Raw genomic sequence first — 24,475 nt, forward strand, 5'->3', positions numbered from 1 at the left:
AAGAAGAAGCCAGAACGGTCTTCGACCCTTATCTCCCCCAGCAGCAGTTAGCCTCCTCTGCACAGTGGGGAATGAGGTAGGGGACAGGGACCCTAAGAATATGGGTGGGTTATAGGCCCCAAATGGAATCCCAGAGGGCTAAGTTTTAAGAGACAAAGCAGCTCAGCTGCTTGCTCGGGAGTCGGCCCGCAGTGGTGGTTCAGAGATTGACTTACTTAGGCAACATGACCTAGACCTAAAACGAAGGCTTTTTTCCAGGCCCCACCTCATTCTAGGAAGAAGATAATGGTTTGTATGGCCCGAAGTTTCTAGACAATCTCCTGACCTTCATACCCACTCCAAAATTGGGAGAAGAACGCCTGGACTCATTCGTCATGTGCCCCCACTCCTTCACGAGGAGAAGGCATGAACTAGAGAGCAAGCCCAAAGACCCTCCACCCCAGTTTCTCTTTGGCAACCCAGTTTCCCAGGACCTGCTCCCTGCTTGGGAACTCTGCTTTCCTTCCCCTTGATGAACTCCACTTCTGTCCCCTCTACTTGCCTGTATCTTTAATTCTCTGTGAGTGTGAGACAAGAGCCTGTGTACTGCTACGATGCTGGGCCCCATCGTCCCTGCACCCCTGCGTCAAAATGGCAAACAAAAAATACTTACGAAGATATCAAAGTAAGAAGAGTAGTAGTCATACTGGACCACCTCTCTCTCCAGGGTGTTCTCGATGCCTCCGTTCACCTAGCGAGGGGAGGAAGCCAACACAAGAGGTTTATGCACAAAAACAACGGCACGTTTCCTACACACTTTTCCGCCTCCTTCCTCAGAACCAAAAATGTTGGTGCAAGAACACACATCATTTTAACAGAAAAGGGCTGAATAGCTCTTCCCTGTCTTCGGTTCAGAATTCATTCATTCAACAGAAAACTGTATAGTGAAAACAAGGACTCCTGTGGTTCAAGTTCTGGAAAACTAAACTGTTAAGTAAAAAATGATTTTTTCCCTTCTAAGATAAAGGCTTCAATAGTGTATTTTGAAAGGCAATTCAGTTACCGTGCCTCCCTCACTTCCCACTCCCCGATGAAGGGATCTTGGAAGGCCAGGGGTCCCCTGCCCTGGTAGCAAACATCAATGATGGTGTCATCACAACGCAGAAGAGAAGTGGGAGCAATTCTGCAGTTTTTCATTTTTATTTGCTTCTGGCATTTAAAAATTCTGCACTTAAAGGCTTTTATCTCTTGCCATACGGCATGTGTGCTCATTAGAGAGAAAGAGACAGGGGAGGATGGCCATACCACAGTCCCTTCTCCACTCTCCTTTTGGAATTTGGGGCACACACCTGGCAACTTTCAAGTGACGGGGCCTGGACGCACCTCACAGTCGGCCATGTGTCCAGTACCTTAATGCCCGTGCCAATTGCTGTGCCCAAAAACATTTTCAAATACATACTTGGATACTCTCTTATCAACATAAATGCATTACAATTTGAATAACTAAAGGACAGATGAGACCTGCAACCATGTGATCATGTTACAATAAAATGATGGAAAGGAAACATGACATGATGAACTCTGTCCTCTGAATTCCACTGCAACATGGATTTTCAATGACTGATTTCGAAATTCTAGAAATTAGACAGTAGAGAATATTTATATATATATTTTAATCAAGGCAGGTGACAGATGTCGGGCAGCCAGTGCAGCACCCATGCCAGCAACTGCTGGGGGTGGGTTAGCCTGACTGGGGGAATGCAATGTGCAACAGTAAATCCAAATTCCCAGTCGGGAGCACAGCCTGGCACACAACGCAGTCTGAAAAAGCCCAGACGAAGGGCAAAAACAGAGACCTAGCTAGGAGGAGAAAACACAAGGAGTATCTGTGAAATTCACTCCCTGTCAAAATAGAATTGAAGTTGCCACAAGGAGAGGGAGCTCTGGGCTCAGCTAGCTTTCTGTGTTTTCACGTTTGTTATACAAATGAAAGCATACCATCATCACCATTCTGTGCCTTCAAATCCCTTACTGAGGTTTAGATTACTTGTGATCAGTACAGGTTGGCTGTAGACCTGGCCAACTGAACACAGTTAAAATCCTGGGAGAAAGAAGTAGTTATTAAAAGTTAACCATCAGTCTCAATGCTGTCTCTCCAAAGGAAGCTTGCCAATATCTAGAATATTAACAGAAAGGTTATTCCAAGTGGCCTAGAGCACACGGTGGAGACGTCCCTCTTCCATTGGTGGGAAAACAGGGGTCGAAGCTGCCAACAGTTTTGTCATAAACAGCCAAGAGAAAAGCATTTCTCAGGACCAGCAGTTGGCGTAATAGCTATGCCGCTGGACTTCCATGGAGTCAACCATGGTTCAAGTCCTGGACCCAGTGGCTTAAACTCACGCCAGGCGCATGTGTGTGCATACCCAAGAACCTGAGAAGAGAATGGAGAAGGGATTGCGGCATGGCCATCCCCCTGGAGGATGATTTCTTGCTTTCTGTCTCTATGGTGAGCTCACGTGCCCTAGAGCAAAAACCTCTCCTAAAAAATAAAGCATTTCTCTGTCATCTGTGTACTTTAAAAGACCCTGACATTATGTCACCTTTAAGTAGAAATCCCTAAATTTTTTATCCCTAACTTTAACTTGTACTCTAAACCCTTACTTGAAAGTCGTTTCCAGCTCAACGTGCCTTACACGCTTTCTGGTTTCTCACACAACCCCTCCCCAGTCAGTTCCTTCTGGTACTGGTCTTTGAGGTCTCATCATTAGAAACCATAATTACCTGGGATGAGGGATGCGCCAACCCGCCTGAAAAAAAAAGGCCCTTGCTCTTCCCACCACCCCGCCTGGCACTCCTCCAGCACCTTCTGAGACAGTGTTCGTCCTGCCCATCGGCCGATTTCACCCGGCCTGCACCGCTGCCACAGCGACCCTACCATTCACCAAGGGTCCCCGGACCCTTAATACTTCCAAACCCCAACCCCGGACCTCCTTCCATCCTAGGTGAACTTTGCCTTCCATACCCAATTCATACTTCAGCTCCTCCACTCTCTTCTCGGACAAGGCCAACCCCTCATCTCCATTTCTGTTCTCTTTAAGTTCAGGTCTGCGGAGCCCAACTGGACAACACTCAACAGTGGAAAGACAGGAAGAATTGGAATCAGTGGGGCAGTAAATAGCTGGAACTGAAATGCAGCAATTGTGAAAGGACAGTAACCAACTTTTTCTTTCTGGGTTAAATTTATTTCAGTTAGTAAAAGGCACAACCTGCTGCTGTGCAGAGCTCTGTAATGCCAAGGGGCTGCTGTGTACATCTTTCCATTTCATCCTCACATGGAGGCAGGGCAGGTACTAGCTCAGTGAACTGATGGAGAAACCGAGGTCCACAGAACTTAAATGGCCTGCCCTAAGGCCACAGAGCAGGTTATGAAGGGTGGTCTGGGGTAGAGGGGTTCATTCTAGGTCCACTCAGAAGTGTTCTGATACTTTCTAGTCTACCAGCTTGAGACAAAGAGAAGAAAAGGCCATAAGCATTGGGAAAGGCCGTTTTTGAACCTAGTCTCAACATGTCAAAAGCTAAAAGAGAAAAATAACTTTTCTTCTATTCCCACTTTGATCCATATTCCTATCAATCTACACGTGACAGAGTCCAGGTGAGAGTCCAGAGGGGGACCAGAGTCCTCAGGGACCCCAAGCCACGGTTAATTCCAGATCTACCTGGGGAAAATCTTGTCTATTCTAAGTAGACCAAGATAGACCACAGAGAGTATCAAAATCATCCCTTCATCTAACCCAAAAGAGATTAGTGGCCCTATGACCTTGCAGAAGGAAAATGAACTGGAGGAGCTGGCTTCTCTGGCTCCCCAAGGCCCTGTACAGCCTGGGATCGTGCCAGTTACTGCCCGGGAGCAAGCAGAAGCAGCTGGCTAAGCTGGAAGTCGTGTCTGAACTACTGTTATCATCGCAGAGCGCAGCGCCCAGAGCGTAGCTGGGTCCCATACTCTTCTAAATGCCTCAGTAGTTTGCAACATTCTCTTCCTTCTTTTAAAGAGTAACAGTATCAGAAGAAATGTATCACACTGCCTCAGCAAGTTTAGAGTCCAGAGATTCTGGTAGGGCTTTGCAACATTCTCTTCCTTCTTTTAAAGAGTAACAGTATCAGAAGAAATGTATCACACGGCCTCAGCAAGTTTAGAGACCAGAGATTCTGGTAGGGCTTTACTTGTGGCTTGGCATTTGGTGAATGCATACACATGCAAACAAACAAGATCGCTATGGATGTCAGCAATTAGAGATGGAGAGACCAGGACTGATAATGCAAAACAAACAGGACTAGAAAGTGGGTACTGAAAAAACAAGTCTTACTGCAAAAATGCATAATGGACTACCTTAAAGATCATATACCTCTGTCAGATCTTTACATTTTCAACTGAGAAAACTGGCACTTAACAGAAAAGTGACAAATACTTCTATATTGCTGGGCCTAGTGAGTTTTCACTTATAAAGTATCATATGCAGAGCTAGCACATGGCATGGTAGATCCCACACAGCTGAGTATATAGTTCAAATCCCAGACCTGGATGTGTATGCATGTGTGCCAAAAATCTCTAAAGAAAAGGCTGAAATAAAAATATATTACTCTCTTAAAATACACACTAACATAAATATTTTCTTTATTGTGCACATATTAAACAAACAGTATAAAAGGGACTTATCACTAACCTATTTTTAGTGCTACATTAACCAATGAAAAGTCAGCAGACACTTAACAGCATATCTGTGCTGCACACTGCTGTGATTTTGAGATGAATCATATTTTCTGATACAAGTGTCTGCTTTCATAACAAGCTATGTTAGGACTGATAACGAAATCAAATGCGATTTAATGATCGTAATTATTAAGAGACCAGAGTCTAGAACTGAAATTGCTGTTATGAATCAGAATTTAGATTAAGATGTTGAGTCTTGCTATGAAAGGGCAAAATTCAAAATCATTTCAAATCTCAGCATCTTTCATATTTTCTGTATTTCAATACATTTCATGAAGAGCCTAGCACTGTGCATTAATGAAGAACAATCAGTTGATAAAAAATAGGTAATAATTACTACTACATAAGTCATAGCACATACTTCCTGGAAATAAGTGAACTGCTGAAAGTGAAAGAAGCAGGGACCAGCAGTTGGCGTAATGGCTATGTTGCTGGACTCCCACATAGTCGACTGTGGTTCGGGTCCCGGACCCAGTGGCTTAAACTCATGCCGGGCGCGTGTGCATATGTGCCCAAGATCCCGAGAGGAGAATGGAGAAGGGATTGCGGCGTGGCTATACCCCCTGGGGGGTGATTTCTCGCTTTCTGTCTCTCTGTCTCTTTCTGTCTGCCTGGCAAGCGCACGCGCCCTATAGCAAAAACCTCTCAAAAAACAAAACAAAACAAAACAAAACAAAAAAAAACAAAGAAAGAAGCAAACTTTCTTTTTTTTTTTTTTTGCTAATAAGGAAAGCTTTCTGGAAGAGCTCAACTACTGGTAAAAAGTATAAGCAATTAGACCCAAGGCTTTGGGAGAAAACAGAAATAATAGAGTTAAATAAAATACATATATATTTAGAAATTTAGAGAGACACAAAGAAAGAAAGAAAGAAACAGAGCCTGTGAGAGGGAAAGTAGAGAAATCACCCCCCCGGGTACATGGCCACTCCACAGTCCCTTCTCCATTCTCCTCCCAAGATCTTGGGCATGCATGCACACGTGCCCAGCATGAGTTTCAAGCCTCCTGGTCTGGGACTTGAACCATGGTCAGCTACGTGGAAGTCCAGCAATGTAACCTCTACACCATCTGCTGGCCCCTAAGATATATTAAAGTGAATTTTACCAGTTTATTTTGACTTTTATTAATGTGGCAACAGAGAATTTTAAATTACAAATGAGGCGTGTATTATATTCTACTGGACAATGGTGTCTAGACAATTATTTGGTAATATAACTATATAAACCTCCAAATACCTCTGAGACATTGCTATGATTCTCATTTCAAAAAAATATTAAAAAGTAATCTCCTTGACAAAAAAAAATTGTTTAAATCTCAAACATGGAAATTACAGAAGTAGATGCAATATCTAAAACATATTCCGGAAGCAGTTTACATTTGTTGGAGTTAGGACTGTCAAACTTTTTCTTAAAAGATGTAGGGAATAAAAATGTTTGTCTTTGTGGGAAAGAATCTCTCTTGCAATTTCTCAACACAACTACTCAACACAAAAGCCAGCCTTAGGGAAGCAGCAGTTAGCTTAATGGCTATGTTGCTGGACTCCCACGTAGTCGACCGCGGTTCAGACCCGGTGGCTTAAAACTCACGCTGGGCGTGTGTGTGTGTGCCCAAGATCCCGAGAGCAGAATGGAGGAAAAGGGATTGCGGCGTGACCATCCCCCCTGGGGGGTGATTTCTCGCTTTCTGTCTCTCTGTCTCTCTCTGTCTGTCTGGCGAGCGCACGCGCCCTATAGCAAAAAACCTCTCCAAAAAAAAAGAAAAAAGAAAAAAGCCAGCCTTAGATGAGAGAAGGGAATGTCTATCTGCCAATAAAAATTTGTTAAAATGAGCCAGATGAATTTTTCCCGGAGCCTATAGTCTATCAGCTCATATGACACAGCAAAACACTAGGAATTCAAATTTCAAAATCCACGACAAAGTGAGGTTTAAATTTACCTTGTCTGTCTTAAGCAGAAACACTAAAGAATGAGAACACTCCAGGTCAACTGGAGTATAGCAGTACTGCCACACTTGGAGAAAGGAAGGTCACTAAACGAGACAGAAGTGATGAGAAAAAATCTTTTTTTTTTGGTCTCTGGTAGCATTTTTTATGAAGTCATGAAAAAAGAAAGCTTGACTTACATTTAACTCTATTATCCACAGTAACGTTACAAATAAGAGGTCAAAGGTGACAAACAAACAGAAAGTCCTCCTGACATCGGAAATGCCTTTCTTTTCCCTTCCTTCATAGGACTCGATCCTGGCCATGAGTTGAGCGGGGTTGATGGAGTGGACGTTGCACAACGACGCGTGTGAGCTCTGGCTCCCCGTGAGAGCGTTCTCCATGTCTTCTGGCAGGTGGCTCATCCCGGTGGAGGGCTAAGGGAGTGACTTCCCAACTCCACCATTCCTGAAGAGAAGAGACCTTCGGGGAGAAAGGAGAGACACTGAGTTAAACCGAGGGTTACCTAATAGAAATGTGCTACCCACACCACCGCACGACAACTCGAGCAGCAGTGTCTCGACTGAAGACAGATGTTTTGTGACACAGTATGGCGGTGAAGTTGGTAGCAAAATGAACTGTAGTGCTGGCAGCCACATGGCAACAGTGGGTCTGGATCCTCAGATTGGCCAAAAACACGAGCACACGTGTCCAGGATCCTGACGAGCTAGAGGGATGAGGAAGGAGGATCATGACACTAGCAGACCCTCTGAAGGGTGCTTCTCTGTCTCCCTCTCTCTTTCTATCTCATGTGCACAGACACGCACTATCACAAATAAATTTTAAAAAATGTTAAAGATTTTTTTTAAAAAAAGTAGACTAAAACAAAATGCAATTATTGAGGCTATCAACTAAAAACACAAAATACCTACTATGAAAAAGAAAGGCAATAAAAAGAGTGTGAACTAACAGCAGGAGAAGGCAACAGGATGTGATCCACAGTTAAAGGCATTCCTGATTACCTGGAGTGAGATGCACAGAGATGAGCCAAGCCAGTTCTCCTGCCTGGCCAGGAAGAAAGTCTCTCACAGAACATGTAAGTAGTACGTGAAAACTAGCTATGAAGAACTTATTCCTAAAGAGGAATTGCATTTCATAAAAACCACCTAAAAACTGAATTAAGCATGTCCACATTCTTCATGAACAAATATACTCTGGGCTTCTCAAAAAAGAAATTTGCAAACCCCAAGAAGTTCAGCACTATGCAACCACCCAACTGAAAATTCCGTAAGTTATAGCCCTATACAGAGATGCAGGTCTCCCCAGGGCCAATAAGTTCTTCTATAATAGAAGTAAAAGATGAGTAACTTAAATGTTCTGATCTCGTAGGTGGAGAGACGTCGCTGAATAGAAAGTGTGGTGGATGGTGTGACCACCAAGGATTTCTGCTTCCCACCATCGCACCTCTCCCTGCGGGAAAGCCTGTAGCCCTGGCTCTGCTGAAAAAAAAAAGCCTGTAGCCGTGGCTCTGCTGAGCCCATGTGCCTTTCTCTGGCCACGACTGTTGGCAGAAGCTGGGGTGTCACTTGCATCCAGAATTCTTAAGAGCCAGTGTACAGTTGGCCACACCCTTTTTTTTTTCTGCCGCAATCACTGGCAACATCCAGATAAAGGAGAGCAATTTAAAAATGGCAAGAATAGGGAACAAGCAGTTAGCATAATGGCTATGTCGCTGGACTCCCACGTGGTCGACTGCGGTTCGCATCCCGGACCCGGTGGCTTAGAACTCACGCTGGGTGCATGTGCGTGCGTGCCCAAGATCCCGAGAGGAGAATGGAGGAGAAGGGATTGCGGTGCGACCATCCCCCCTAAGGGGTGATTTCTCACTTTCTGTCTCTATGTCTCTGTCTGTCTGGCAAGCGCGCGCACCCTATAGTGAAAACCTCTCCAAAAAAAAAAAAAAGAATAGAAAATAGAAACAGACTTGAGATTTCCCCAAAGCAGTATAGTCCAATTTGGTCCTAGCCACTGTCCAGAACTGTCTCTTCACTCAACCCTGATTTCTCGCCTTTCCCCCACTCAGAAACCAAAGTCCCTTCCATATTCCTGTAGAACATAGAGGCAAAATGGCATGGCATTTTTGAAAGCAGCTTCACTGTATGAATTAAGATAATTTAAAATATTTGTATATCTCGATTTTGTAACTCTACTTTTGAAATCTAAAGAAAATGAACTGAACTATAGATCTTCAAGATATACACTGACATGTGGCATTTGAGGTCAGGATAGTGATTACCTTCAACAAAGAGAGAGGGACTGTGAGCAGAGAGCACGAGGTGGGCATGCAGCTTAGGGAATCTGGTCAAGTTCTATTTCTGAGTAGCGGAAAATGCTGTGTTCACTTGGTGGTGACTTATTAATGTGGGCTCTAGTTCCAGCTGTTGACTTGTGAAAAATGAAAATGCTGGATACTTATGAATACATAATAATACACATCCATGACTTGTGCATGTGGTATTTCAGTAAATTTCTCTATTAAAAGGCTTTAACATAACTATAATATTCCCAATTAGAAGATCACCTAAATATCTAAAAGTAGGAGTAATGAGATAACTCATGAGTTTAGACACAGTCTAGTCACTAGCATAAATACTTAAGCAGCATTTACAATGACTGAGAACAATGCTTGGGTTACTGTGACAACTGAGACTACAACTGGAACAGCAGGCTCAGCCTCTGTAACATAACGCCCTGCAAGACTGCAGGAGGCATGGCCAAGAGTGGGTTTGGATCCCCAGTTGGATTAAAACACCTTCGCGCCTAAAATGCCAGAAGGCTAGGGAGAGATCATGGCCAGACAAGACCAGGCCAAAGGCGCGCCTCTCTCCTGCATATGCGCTATCACCAAGAAAATAAAAACTAATACACAATAGAACACACACATAGAGTTTGCTCTCCGCTCCATTAAATAAGTCAAAGTGTAAAAGAATGTACCGTGAAAGTTACCAGAATGAAGCACTGATTACCTCTGGCTGATGAGACTGTGCGTTTCCCCTCACTATCTTTTCTATAGTTGGCTTTTTCTTTTTCTTTTTTAAATTTGCAGAGGGATTTGTGACTGATGGACAGAGAAAGAAGAGTGAGAAGCACCCCCCACACAGGACTTGGTCACATTGGATTCTTTTCTCCTCCACGTCTCCCTGCTTACAGGATTGGGGCACATATGCAGATTCACTTGTTCTACAAGCTGCCTGGTCTGGGCCTTGAACCACACAGCTGGCCATGAGAATCTATGCACCTTAACCACCAGGCCTTGGGCTGGCACTCCACATTTTCAAAAGTATTATTTTAGAGCTATTATATTATATCTACAACAGGCATCTACAACTAAATTCAAATGTCATTTTGCTAGAGCCCTGGACAGACGTCCCCAGGAATCCATGTATCTCGTCCCTTATTTTCTTCCAACCTAGGAGACATCTGGAAGCAGTGTCATGTCATTTAACTCGCTTCTTCAGAGTCAGCAAGTCAGTAGAGCACTATGAAAACTGTAACAGGAGTCCTTTCCCTTGCAAAAGAAAACATGAAGCTCCACAAATAAAGAACTCCTATAGGATTCCTGTCTCCACAAGGGCAATACCATTCTAGTGGGAGATTCCTGTCTCCACAAGGGCAATACCATTCTAGTGGGAGGAGTATAAATGGCATATTCCCTGGCACATCAGCACTTTAGGAAACAGCTTGCAAAGCTGGGCCAGTCCATGGCAGGGTAGTTAAGACAGATGGATCCCACAGGGCCGACCCTGAAGCTGGAGTCCTGGCGTGGTAGTTCGTACATCATGCATGGGCGTGTGCGCCCAAGATTCTGAGAGGAGAGAGAAGGAGGGACTGCAGCCTGACCATGGCCCAGGAGCGCCTCCTCACTCTCCCTCTCCTGCATTCTGTCTTCTTCTCCGATGAGTACATGCATCCTCTGGCAAAATCAGAATTAAAAAAAATAAATAAAAAGCAAGCTTGCAAAGTACTAAAATTATCAGACTTCTGGGAGTTAATTTCATAAGTAAAAATGAATACAAATATGTTCTCTATGATGAAATGTGCATTTTAAAGTTTAAAATGATCACTGAGAAATGCTTTATTTGAAGCTGGATGAATATAGACACATTTTACAGTAACACATTCTTCATTAAGAAAAAAGCAACCCAGGAAATCCTTAAGTCAGTCTAACAATTAGTAACTACATTTAAACATTAATTTAGAAAATTTAATTCACTCCACAGAAAATTCAACAAATTCAAAATTTAAACTGAGGGCTCTTTATAGGAGGAAAATCATTTTCAAGTTATATCATTTTTCTCAATCTCATTCCTTCTTCCTTCCACAAACCCATTCCTCTTGAATAAAAAAGGACAAAACAAAATACCAACCCTAGAAATCTGAATCATGCTATCTTGAAATAAAAAGTAACATTATACAAGGGTATACACGACTTGGGGGAAAGAGCACGTTCTTTTTCAGGTATGTGTATAACTGCTAATGAGCTAGAATTTACAGATACTTGCAACAGCTCTGATAATAATGGCATCAGTATCAAAAGCACAGCTTATTCTGGACAGCTTGACTCTAATCAAATCGCTGTCTCTCTGGGCAAGAAGATAATCTATTTTTAAAAATTACCAGAGGGTGCATGCACTTGCTAGAGAGAGTTGGTGAGAGGTGGCGAGGGGTAGCAGGGGGAGGTCAGGTTGGGGAGGGGGAGCACAACCATGACAACAAGAAAGCACCTCCCATGAGGGACAGTCATGCCACAATCTGTTCTCCATTTCTCACTTTCAGGATGTGGGGCAGACACACACATGTGCTTGGTGTGTCTTTCAACTATTGGGTCCAGGACTCGAACTGCCCAATGAGCCATGTGGGATCCAGGCATCCTAATCACCATGTCACTGGATGGCCTAATAAGGAAATCTTAAAAGGAGGAGAGATAACTTCCTTTCTTTAAAAAATAAAAGGAAAAATATTATTTACCTGTACTTAATCCAGTGGATTGCTCTGGATACAAATGTCAGTATACATCTTCAAGCTCATGCAAAAACATGGTTCAGATTTCTAGGACACTCTCTTGATGAAGGTTATCCTCTATCTCCCTCCCTGATGGTGAAAATGACTGGCAGACACATGCCAGGGCCTCTTGCAGTTCCCAAGGGCTGGTAAACAAGTCTAACAGCTGCCCCTCCCAAAATCCAATTACCTCCAATTCATTGGAGAATTGGTAGGGACTTGTTAGCAAGTGGGAGAAGAGAGAGAGAGCTCAGGGACCTTTTTTATTTCCATAAAGTAATCTGTGAACTGGGAAATTTAGGAAGTACTGGTCAAAAACACTAAAGAAATATCAGCCAATTAATGTTCTGTAAGAAATGCCTGGTTTCTGCATTATTAGTCCTTATCACAATTCTGAACTTGGTTTTTCTGGGATTCCTTTCATTGTGGTAGCCCTGAGTTAAAGACACCTTCTAATACAAGTACATTTGACATACTAGGTGTGTTTCTTCTACAGTGTACATACATAGACTATATTCCCCTGAGTTCCTTAAAAGCATCGGACAAAGTAAGCATAACAATCAGCAGAACAGGGACGGACGAGCAGCGCTGCCTGGCTTGTTGAGGTGGGAGAGACGCAGCAACGTAGCGATGGGGGTATCCCTTCGGCCAGGTGCTGTACCTCTGGATACACCAGCTGGAGCAGCCGCGCCTCAGAGCAGTCCGCAGGAAGGACGGGAGGGAATACAGTGTGTGGCAGACAGCAGGAACATACGCATGCATTGAATAAATTGTCTAGCATCTAGTCCAGTGCCCAGCACAAAGGAGATGCTCAAAAATCCCTGTGGAATTGAGAAGACCACACTGGTCCTTTCTGAGGAAGGACTTGGATATTTTCCCAAATGTCATTTCAGAAGTATCAAATATTCAGTTCTCACTACTGAGATCCTTTCTGGAGTTAGCTTAGGAAAAGCTATGCCTCTCTAAAGGTGTTAAATATTGGTAAGCCATATTCACGGGAAGGTGAATCTACAATTCAGGATTTATTCAAATCCCAGTGAAAGAATGGGGTGGAGAATTTCATGAACTTGGTGCAAAAATGATGGCAGTGTTGCTTTGCTGAAATGTGCCATTTGATATTAGGTATATTCTTAAATAAATGTGGTTATGTTGTACATCATTTTAATGTGCATTTATTTTATGCTTTTCGGCTAAAAATTTATTACTTACTGTTTACTTTATATATATTTTAGACTACAGAAATGATGTTAGACAGGGACCAGCAGTTGGCATAATGGCTATGTCGCTGGATTCCGTGTAGTCGACTGTGATTTGAGACCCAGACTCGGTGGCTTAAACTCGTGCCTGGCAGGTGTGTGTGCATGCCCAAGATCCCAAGAGGGGAATGCAGGAGAAGGGATTAGGACATGGCTGTCCCCCCGGGCGGGTGATTTCTGGCGTTCTTTCTCTCTGCCTCTCTCTGTCTCTCTGGCAAGCGCATGCACCCTACAGCAAAAATCTCTCCAAGAAAAAAGAAAAGGAAATGATGTTAGACAAAAAGCAAATCTGAGCAATTTTCTCATTTGAGTTCAAAATGGGCCGTGAAGCAGTGGAGACAACTAGCATCAACACACTGACTCAGGGTCTGTTAATGAACGCACAGTGCGGTGGTGGTTTAAGAACTCTTGCAAAGGAGATGACAGCCTTAGGATGAGAAGCACAGTGGCCAGCCATCAGAAGTTGACAATGACCAACTGAGAGCAATCATTGAAGGTGCCAAAGAACTCATCATCAATCATTCTATGGTCATTTGGCATCTGAAGCAAATTGGAAAGGTGAGAAGGCCCAGTAAGTAGGTGCTTCATGAGCCGAACGAAAATCAAAAAAATCATTTTTAAGTGCTGTCTTCTCTTATTCTATGCAACAACAAACCATCTCTTGACTGGATTGTGATGTGTGATGAAAAGTGGATTTTTATAAGACAATCAGTGATGTCCAGCTCAGTGGTTAGGCCAAGAAGAAGCTCCAAAGGCCCACCACATGGTAAGAGACCTGCTTTATGATGGTGAAAGTCTTGCTTAGAGCCCTCAGTTTCCAGAATGAAGTGGGAAATGGGGATAATGAGCAAACTATGACACTGACACTGGCAAACACACTTGGAGAATGAGGAAGAGGCATAAATAAAAACCATAAATGCTTTAAAAATAAGCAGGCAAAAGAGAAGAGGAAACTAAAGCAGAGTACTAAAAAACAAAGACGCAAACACTTTCATATTCTAAAGGTACCAGCATGACAAGAGGAACCTTACACCATGCCTAAGAAGACCTAGATTACTGACATGTCAAACTAAGCTGGTAAGTCAAACCTTCATAAGATAGAAAGTTCTATTCAATGTTTGCCTACATGAGGCTGCTTCCATCTGAAAACACCAAAAGGTGGGTGAGTAGGTAAGATGTGCCAACAAAAGAAAACAATAAGAATATGGTTCACTGTACTGTACTTCTTCAGCTAACTGATGCCAACAGGTGCACTAGTTTTACCCTGGAAAGTAATCCGTCCTTGGGCAAAGGGCCGGCAGCTGGCAAGGTCAGGGAACTGAAGTGTTTGTGTGACACCCCAGCTTCCTGAGCTGGAGAATCACCATGGAACACTTCAGGAAGTTTCATAAAGTCAAGATCAAATCAATTTTACTTTGGCAAACTTCCCACTACCATGTGTCATTATGCTGACATTTCTAAGCAGTCTGTTTTCCTCTATGCCATAAATGTTCCAAATTAAATACAGTATTTAGATAAAACGTTTCTAAAATCTGGACCACTGAACTGAATTTTAAAACACCTACACTCACGTCCAAATTATCATCTGAAGGAAATGAATTACTAATACAAAAATTTGAGGGGGTGGAATTAGCCATTTCAAAATAATATGTGGGGGCCAGCAGGTGGCACAGTAGTGAAGATGCTGGACTCCCACCTGGTTGATCATGGTTCAAGAACCAGACCTGGAGGCTTGAAATTCATGCCAGGCACGTGTGCATGCGTGCGTCCCCAAAATACCAAGAAGAGAATGGAGGAGGAGGAACTGCAGCCTGGATATCCTCCCTGGGGATGGCGGGAGAGATTTCTTGCTTTCTGTCTCTCTATTTCTCTCTCTCTCTAGTGAGTGCATGCATGGTGCCCTACAGCAAACCTCTCTCAAGAAAAGTTCAAAATAGTATGTGAGAAATTCCATAAAGCATTTAAATAAAATAATCTAACCAACTGTTTGAGATTATGTCAAGTAAAAAGAAAAAAAAATCCTGGTCAAGAGCCAAATTCTGCCAGCAAACCCTTACTAATATGCCAACTGAAATATGTAAGATGTTTAAAAGCTGTATGTACACTCCACAAGGCTTTTCACGAATTTGTCTATGTTCTTAGGGCTACAATGGGGGAGAATTTTTAAACAATTAAAATAATCCTGCCCTCTGAGAGCTAAATTATGGACTCAATCCTAAAAAAAAAAGGATAATCTGAGAGTAAAACTGCAGGATCATCACATCATGGGACCAGCAGGTGGCACAGTGGTTATGGCAATGGACTCCCACATGGCCTACTGTGGTTCAAGTCCAAAACTTACAGCTTGAGAATCGCACTGGGCGTGTGTGCGTGCGTGCCCAAGATCCTAAAAGGAGAACGGAGAAGTGACTGTGGTGTGGTCATAGCCCCAGGGGACGATTTCTCATTTTCCCTCTTGTTCTTGGGTGAGCACATATGCCCTACAGTAACAAACAAAGACAAAAATGAAAAATTGTGCTTTTTAGAAAGATAATTATTTTTAACTCTACAGGCATAGGCTATATGCTATTTTGAGGGGATGACAAGAAATGTTCACAAAATTAATTATAAAACAAGACCACCAAGAAACATCTAATTTAATAAGTCTTGCGAAGGAACTGTGTGAGTCAAACAGTGCATACAATAGACAACACAGCAGTATCCCTAAAGTAACCACGAAGATAAAAATAAAACGATTATTAGAAAATGACAGTGGAAACAGTGTAAAGCTATCAACGAGCTTATTATCAGATTCACTCCCTTAAATACCTTAATTCCTTTTGAAACAAAAGGTAAAATGAAAGAATTAGGCATTTTAAGAAATAAAAATAGGAACCTACAACCATGAGGGCCAGCAGGTGACACAGTGTTTAAAGCATCGGAGTCCCGCATGGCTGACCACTGGTTCAAGCCATGGACCTGCTGGCCACAAATCACGCCAGGCAGGTGTGCATGTGTGACCAAAATCCCAGGAAGAAAATAGGAGCAGGGACCATGGCGCAGCCATCTCTTCTGAGTGTTTGTTTATCCCTTCCCCTCCCCTCTCGCGGTCTTTCTCTGTCTCTCTCCAGTTAGTGCATGCCTATGGCAAAAACCTTAAAAGAAAGAAGGAAAAAAAAAGGAAAAACTACAACCACCATGTCTAACAGGAGGGCAGACAGTTCTGTTTATCCATTAAAATGTTGTGCTGCATTTGAAAGCATGTATGAAACCCAATTTACAATTCTTTGAGCCCAAAGATTGAAGGATGTACATTCTGACGAGTTTAACTTGCATGGACATGCATAATTTTGAGCTTTTGAGAGACAATTCTGAATTTGGACATAGATATTGTCTCCCACTTTGCTTAAAACGTGGCTCTCTAATTCTCTAGATTCTCAGTTCTCTAGTTTTCCTCTTTCATAGCAATATACACCGCAGATGTAAGAAAAGCAACAATGAAGTCGACAGGAGCTGTCAGGTGGCATGGTGGTTAAAGGAGCTGGATTCCTACATGCCTGACCACAGTTTGAGTCTTGAACCTGGCAGCTTGCTTTCTCACTTTCTCTCTTGCTCACTCGCTCGCTTGTTCTGTCCCTCTCTGGTCAAATTGAAATAACTAACTAACTAAATAAATAAAGTTAAATAAAATAATTCTTTTAAAAAAATGTACACTGAAAAAAACCTGGCAATTGATGATCAGCCGCAGGAGAAAAGGCACAAGAGGCAAACAAGAGGTGTGTGTGCTCAATCTTCAGGGGTATCTGGGGAAATTAAGGCAAAGCCTTATTTACCCATAGAAGCCAAAAATCTGCATCATCACAGGAAATTTCCCAAACATTAAGCACTAGCTCAATTTAAAAGAAAACAAAACCACTGAGTCAACACCAGAAAAATTTTTAGAGAAGCACATTAAGCTTATGAAATAATTTTTAAATGGTTTCCTGGAGCCTTAGGATAGGGCTCTAACCCTAAATATTGCGTAAAGTAACATAAGGCCGTTTCTGCCTCCTCCTCCATGCTAAAAATCTCGAGAAGTTCCCTGAAAGCATTATGTCCTCATCAACCTCTGCCTCTGTCGTCTCTATCTGGAATGCTGCTCTCCTTACCTCTGCAGCTTTGATTCACCTTAATAACCCTTAACTCAAAGGTCACTCTTTTGCTTCCTCCCACTCTTCTATACCTCTCTGGAGAACAGACTTCTATATGACAGCTATCATGCTGCATCAAGATTAATTTTGTTCTCTTATTTATAAAAAATAAATAAATTTTACCAAAAGCTCACTTAACAGTTTGTGGCTCACTTATTTCAAAATTATGGGGGGCGGGGGGCAGCTGGTGGTGTAGTGGTTAATGTGGCTGGATCTCACATGGCCAACTGTGTGGTTTGAATCCCAGACCACGTGACCTGAAAAACATACGAGGTGTATGGGTGTGCACACCCAAAAATCCCAAAAGGAGAGAAAAGTGGAGGAGAAAGGATTATAGCATGACCATTCCCAAAGGGGGAGGGGGATGGGGGCGTGGCTTTCACACACACACCTGCCTCATTTCTCTCTGGCAAGTGCATTGTAGTTCCTTCTAGCAAGGAATGTTTTTACAAATTAAAAAACCAATTATGAAGAGTGGGAAGAAACTAGTCACACAACCACAAAAGTAATTGAGGGGAGGAGGAGTCTATTTAAAAGAGCATTAAGGGCTGGTCATTACAGTGCAGCTGGTAGTGTACTAGCTAGAAGCTGAGTATATGGAGCTGGAAGCCACATGCCAACTATGGTTCAAGTCCTTGGTCCAGTCAGCCTGCAAACAAACCAGCTACATGCATGAATGCCCAAGATTCTAGCAGGTTGGAGGACTGAAGAAAAGAGAATCACACGGTGTGACCAAGCCATGTGGCAGGTGCTCCTCTCTTGTGAGCATACACACATTGTATCATGAATAAAAAAACAAGGTATAAAAAACATTAGGGAATAAATTCAATAAAAGAGCCTCAAGATCTCAACAGTGAAAACTATAAAACACTGCTGAAATGAACTGAAGATGAAAATAAATGAAAAGATACACCATGTTCATGGATAGGATAGATTCTTTTTAAAAAATTATTTAATTTTATTTATTCATTCATTTATTTTAATTTGATCAGCAACGGGAGGGAGGGGGTGAGTGAGAAAGCAAACCATCAGGTCCAGGACTCAAACCATAGTCAGACATGTGGGAGTGTCCAGCACCTTAACCATCATACCACCTGCTGGTCCCCAGATAGGATGAATTCTTATAGTTAAGATACAGATTCTCCCCAAGTTGATGTACAGATTCAATGCAATCCTATTAATGATACCACTAAACCTTTTCATGGAAATTGACTAGATAATTTTATACTATATGTAGAAATGCAAAGAAATGAGAATACCAAAGCAATCTTGAAAAAGAAAAAAAAAAAACTGAAAGACTCACACTAACTTTAAGACACTATATAAAGTTCTGTAATCAAAACATTATGGTACTATCATAAGGATCAGTGGGAAATAACAGAATCCAGAAACAACCTACATGCATATAATCAGTGGGAAATAACAGAATTCAGAAACAATCTACATGCATGCAGACATTTGTCTTGACGAAGATGTTAAAGCAATCCAAAAGTGAATAGAAAGTTTGTTTTCAGCAAATGGTGTTGAAACAACCACATACCAAAGTTGGGAAAGGAAAAAAACCTCAAACCTTAACTCATCCCATGTACAAAATAATCTCAGATAAATCACAGATGTAAATATAAAAATTAAAAACAAAAAATCTGTAGAATAATTGTAGAACAGTTCTACAACCTTTTTGTAGGCAATATTTCTCAGAAGACACAAAAAGCTATAACCATTAAAAATAAAATTACAGATTGTCTTTCAAAAGTTCCTATTGGTTTGTATGGGATAATTTGAACATAACATAATGACTGTAATGTTGGAATTTATATTAGAAAATTTAAATGACTTCATGGTAAATACATACATACATACATATGAAAGTGGGAAGAGTTATCTTTTACAGGAAAAGGTTAGATAAAATATATAGAATAGTAAAATTAGAAAACCAACAGGATTCTCAGTGTAATAACTGATTGGCATGGATCATTAAATAAAAACTTATTGAGGATTACGATAGTCAGCCTTTAAAGAATTATTTCCCAATTATTTAATAGTTACATCATATACCTTCCAGTGGAGAGATCTGGCAGTCATCACTGAACCAAGTATTCAATCAGCATCAACAGCATGGGAATGAGCTGACACTAAATGCCTTTTGATGAGATGCAGCAAGCAGTACCTAAGTTCAATGACGACATATCCTTGCCCCAAATTTTTAACCTGACATTTAGTCAGAAGGAAACAATAAGACAAACATGGTATACAGACATTCTACACGACAACTGTACTGGACTCTTCAGAGAAGTCACTGTGGTTAAAAAAAGAAAATCAAAAAGGAAAATAATGAAAATACACTTCAAATCTGAAAAGAGCATAAAGAGATACAACCATCAAATGCAATGCACAGGCCTAGAATGAATCTTCAATTATAAAACAAAGCAAAACAAAACAGAAAGAAGGAAGGAAAGAAAGAAACAAACAAACAAACAAATAAAAGCAAGCAAGTTTCAAAAGACAACTGGGGAACTGATTACAGGTCAGCATTTGGTTATACAGAAGAATGCTCTTATTCTTGGGCAATTTATGCTGAAGGACTGAATAGTTATTAAGTGTCACGATGCCCACAACCTGCTTCTGATTAGTTTAGAAAAATATAAGGACATGAGATTTTTGAGATGGTGTTGCTATATCTACACCTACTTACATACCCTGTATATACAGATACACAGAATATAGGTAAATATATTTAAACATAAAAAGTACACAGTATACATATGCATGTATAGTATCTGCATATACAGCATGCGAATTATTCTGCCCTTAGTACAACTATCAAATTACCTAGACACAAAGAGGGATCAGTTGAAGACTTCTAATGTGCTTATGACTTTAGCAGTCATTCTGTTTAAATTTTGAGCACTGTGACTTAAATATTTGATAATGGTCTTCTGCTGTTAAAAGGTTGAAATGAAATAAATGGAGTCACATAGTGAGATGTTTTGGAATCTACAAGTTTTCTCAGGTCTTTACAAGATGTCAGTTCACCACGAGCTTTAAAAGCCAAGTTTCTGCTTCATTTGTTCCCCACATTAGAACTCACTCTCCCTAGATATTTTATAAAGTATCACCTACCAAGGCTCAAGCACACGTGTGTTAATTCATGCAGCTGGCATGTAACCCTGATACCTACAGTCGACGGCACTTCCTTCCATTCCTCTCCTTGCATTTAAGAATGTAGACAACTGGTAACAGTTCTAGTATATGCTAGGGAACTATCTCTATGTGGGATTTCCCTGGCTTTATTCGGAATGTTTACTTTGTCCAGTGTTGCTAACACTCATTTGGGATATAATTCATGCTCTTATTCCATTCAGATAAACCTGCTCACTCTTCGCTACTTCGTGATCTGGCCCCTCCCCACACACTCATATTCAAGGCTGCTTATTAAAGCACTATCATTCCTTGTAGTCTTGTCTCATTCAATGATTTGTGTTGGTATCACAAGATGAAAGCGATTTTATGCACAGAAGCAAAATGTAACCTTTTAACAACCTGCTTTAAAACTCAGGGGTTTTTTTAGAAATTAACATCAGTGACAGAAAAATTAAAGGAGAAAGAAGGGGTGATGGTGCTCTTAACTCACTCTCACATATACTAATTTATCTCCCAAACCTAAACCTGTTCTCCCAGCAACTTTATTTCTAAGTGACCTCTTTCCTAGCAAAATTAAAAATACTGGGCTTCTACTTAACGTATACTGAGAGAGAAACATTCACATTTAAAGATGGCTAGCAAATGCCTATCAGTATTTTCCTAATTTATCAGGCAAATCTAAAATATAAATGAGAAGCTGAATCCAGATGTATACTACAAGACTGAAGAACTGCACTTGATCGAGTTTGAAAATTCAGTCAAAAGAATATCCCACATCTACTTCATTTACTCCATGAGTGTGACTGTGCACAAGGACTGTGTCCTTCTCCATGGATGTGGTGACCACCAGCACCAGAAAGGTCTCCTACCCTGGCAGAGCTTACCCTGGGGACAGGGAGATGATGCCAGGTAGGCGGCTGGGAGCACTGTCACTTTGAACTGCATGGTCAGGATGATCTCACTGAGCAAACAGGATCTGAGCAAAGCCTAGCAGTAGAAAAGGGAGAGTTGAAAGGTAGACGATCAAAAGGAACAGCACAGCAGATGGAGGGGACAGCAAGGTCAAAGCCTGAAGAGGGGTGGAGTTGGCCACGCAGTAGTGCAGCCTGGTTGGCGTGGCTAGAACCGAGAGGGTGGACAGGCATCAGGAGACAACAGAGAAGTTAAAGTTAATGCGAGGCTGAGCCTTGGGGAACCAAGTACGGCCACAATATAGACTTTTACTCCAAATGAGATGGGAAGATTTGAAAGGGTTTTTGTGGAGGAGAAATACAATCCAGCTTATGCTTTTAAGAGGCTCTTCTGCTGAGAGATACACAGAAGAGATGCATCCAAGTAGAGATGATGGCCATGATTCAGGAGAAAGCTACTGCTGCTGTTTCAACTCAGTGGACTAAGGCAATGGCAGCAGAGGTGCTGAGAACTGGCTGGTTCTAAATACACAGACATAAGCATCTGGTGATGGGTCAGGCATGGAGCATGGGAGAGATTAAGGACTAAAAATGAACAAGATTCAGTCGAAGAAACAGGAAGGACTTACTCAAGGAAGGAAGGTGGGCGCATCTTTGGAGGAGAATATCAGTTCAGTTTGGACATGTGAAGTATGAGATGCCTAATAATATTCAAGTAGAGATAGAGCAAGCAGCAAGACATGAATTAGGAGTTCTGAGGCAGTTTAGCTAGAGATAAATTTAAGACTCATTGGTGGGTAGACAGAACTTAAGGCTAATAGGTACAATATAAATTGGAATGATTTCCTTTTGTGCTATAATAGATGAGCAAAAAAACAACTAATCAAACATATTCATTTGAAGAACAGAAAATAATTATGAGGTAGCTGGGTCCCATGGAAGTCCACTAAGAGATTCATCTTAGTAAACCATAAGCACAGAACACTGACAAAATGAAATACCATACAGATATAAAAGGATTTGAAAGGTAATACAGGAGTTCCATCATGCTCAGAACTTATATCGTCAAGAGAGAAAACACACAAATAGTAGAAGGGAAAAATTGAAGAGGGGGAAAAAACTCAAGTGTATACTCGACAATAACCGTGCCACCAGGAATGTTGCCTTGCCCAGGGAAAGAAGTGCAAGCCCGACAGAGGACAGACTTTGACGATGTATACTTGTTCTTGACTCCAGGTCGGCAAAATGGCAGGATGTCATAGGATGCCCAAAGTCACGCTGGGTGGTACATAAAACTACCTGGTTCATCAACAGTGCAGGGGTCAACAACTTGGTAGCCAGTTATTTTACCAGAAGTTGAATGAGATGAGTGGCAGGTTATGCCTTCATGTCATCACAACTCAGTAAAACTCTCTTCCCCAGTGTTCTGAGACACCAGACTCTTCTAATCCTCAAACGCTCAGAAAGGAACACCTGATTTTCTTCTGCACATGGACCTGTCACAATTTAAGGTTAGAAGATGGGAAAGCCTGGTCACCAGAGGGACATATTAATTATAATACTATTCAACAATTAGATCTCTTTGTAAATGCCTGGGAAGATGAAAAAAGTCCCGTATGTACGGTGCATAAGCACTGAAATATGGGAACCCACTCTTCCACCTTAATTCATACTTCTCCAATGGGTCAGAGCCTGCCAGGCTCCCTAGGCTCATATGAGATAAGACCTAAGGACTCTCAGCTGCTAGTTCCTCAAACTGTTCCTATAATTATTCCTTCAGTTCTTCTGGAAAAGGAAAATTCAGTGTTCACAAGCCCTTTTTCTCTTACCAAGCTTAAACAGATTAAAATGACTTGGGTAGTTGTTTTTCTGACAGTCTGGATAAATATACCTAAGTGTCAACACGTTTCTCTGGCTATTGAGCAGATACTAAGCAGGAATCATTCAAGATCTGCAATTACAGGGTTAAAATGTGAAGCACTGGGATGAGCAGACGGTGTAATGGTTACATCACTGGATTCCCACATAGTTGGCCCCTGTTTGAGTCTTGCTCAAGCCTGGAGAGTGGAGGAGAAGGGACTACGGAGTGGTCATCCCCGGGGGAAATACGGGGATGATTCCTCACTTTCTGTCTCTCTCTCTCCAGCAAGCGCACACACCTATACCAAAAATCTCTCTTAAAAAGAAAAAAATATATATATGACACATTCTCAGCAACTCTGCAGGATCCCCTCTGCTTGCTAGGGGTATTCAAGTTTCCTTAAAACTTTGCGTATGCTCTAATAGAGCCTGAGAAAAGAGATAAAATCTAAAACTTCTTTAGGAAGAGATGAACTTTAAGAAGACTATAAGATCTATTATTTGCATGTGTGTATATATGTGTTCACACATATAACGTGTTGTATGCTGTATGTCCTTGTGGTAAAAGCCTCAAGGAATTCCATTCCTTATTCCATTTGGCTTATACAAATTAATCTAAATGTTTTTCAAGTTCACAGCACTCTGACAAACACACTGGCTTCAAGCATGGCAAAAGAAAATGTTTAGTAAGGCAGATCTTCATAGTTTCCAACATATATTTTGTCCAGGATTTTATCAGTCCGGCAGCAGCATCGGATCTGTATAAATATGGTTGGTTTAATGAAATAGCTGGTATTTACATGGTGGATATCTAACAGGGAAATGGATTCATGACTAGCTTTGTCTAATATCTCACAGGTCATCAAAGAGTAAAAGTCAAAGAGTATTAGTGCTTATAGATGAGATATTTACAAGTAAAGTTTTCAGATAATTTAGGATCTTAAAGTTGTACTTAACTGAAATAGTATTTCATAAACTAATATGCATTGATTCATATAGATGTTTTTACTGCTGCTTTTGAAAATTTTACAGGAATGCAAGATATTGGATCTATTGTTAAGATTATTCTGGTCTACATTGGGAAATTTGTTAAAATAGTCTCTGTTTAGTTATAAAATACATAGTGCTATAACAAACTAGCAATGTACCTTAACTTTTGATTTAACTTAAAAAGATAAACAAAAAGGCCTGTCTGTGGCCATAGGCAGCTGAGTCACTCAAGGTGCTCCTTAAGGCTGGGAACTGAACTTCTGCCAGAGGGCAGGATCTGGTAAATTGAGATGAGAACTTCTGCCTAGAGACTAAATATTTCCAATTTAGGAAGACTGGGCACTGGGAAACAGCGCCCATGGCTGACTTCCTTACGTCCTCCACCAGGGCCTTATCCCCAAATGGAGTAGTCGGTCACTGG

The 24,475-nt window shown here is 41.5% G+C and overlaps 1 protein-coding gene across 3 annotated transcripts in view; it reads right to left on the minus strand.

Annotated features, from left to right (window-relative positions):
* The window catches only part of STARD3NL (STARD3 N-terminal like), a 58,363-nt gene that overhangs the window by 21,786 nt on the left and 12,102 nt on the right, over positions 1–24,475 (minus strand). For 2 of the 3 annotated variants that reach the window (XM_014585759.2, XM_006143003.3), the window contains exons 2-3: positions 6,867–7,149; positions 653–730 (exon numbers count right to left, since the gene is read on the minus strand). In XM_014585759.2, coding sequence (XP_014441245.1) covers positions 653–730; positions 6,867–7,091 — 303 coding nt within the window. In that variant the 5' untranslated portion in view covers positions 7,092–7,149. Of the gene's footprint in view, positions 1–652; positions 731–6,866; positions 7,150–15,324; positions 15,350–24,475 lie in introns of those variants that run through there. The other variant, XM_006143004.3, reaches the window with a different exon arrangement.

This window comes from Tupaia chinensis, unplaced genomic scaffold (genome assembly GCF_000334495.1).
Source record: "Tupaia chinensis unplaced genomic scaffold, TupChi_1.0 Scaffold000088_1, whole genome shotgun sequence".
Lineage (NCBI taxonomy): Eukaryota > Metazoa > Chordata > Mammalia > Scandentia > Tupaiidae > Tupaia > Tupaia belangeri.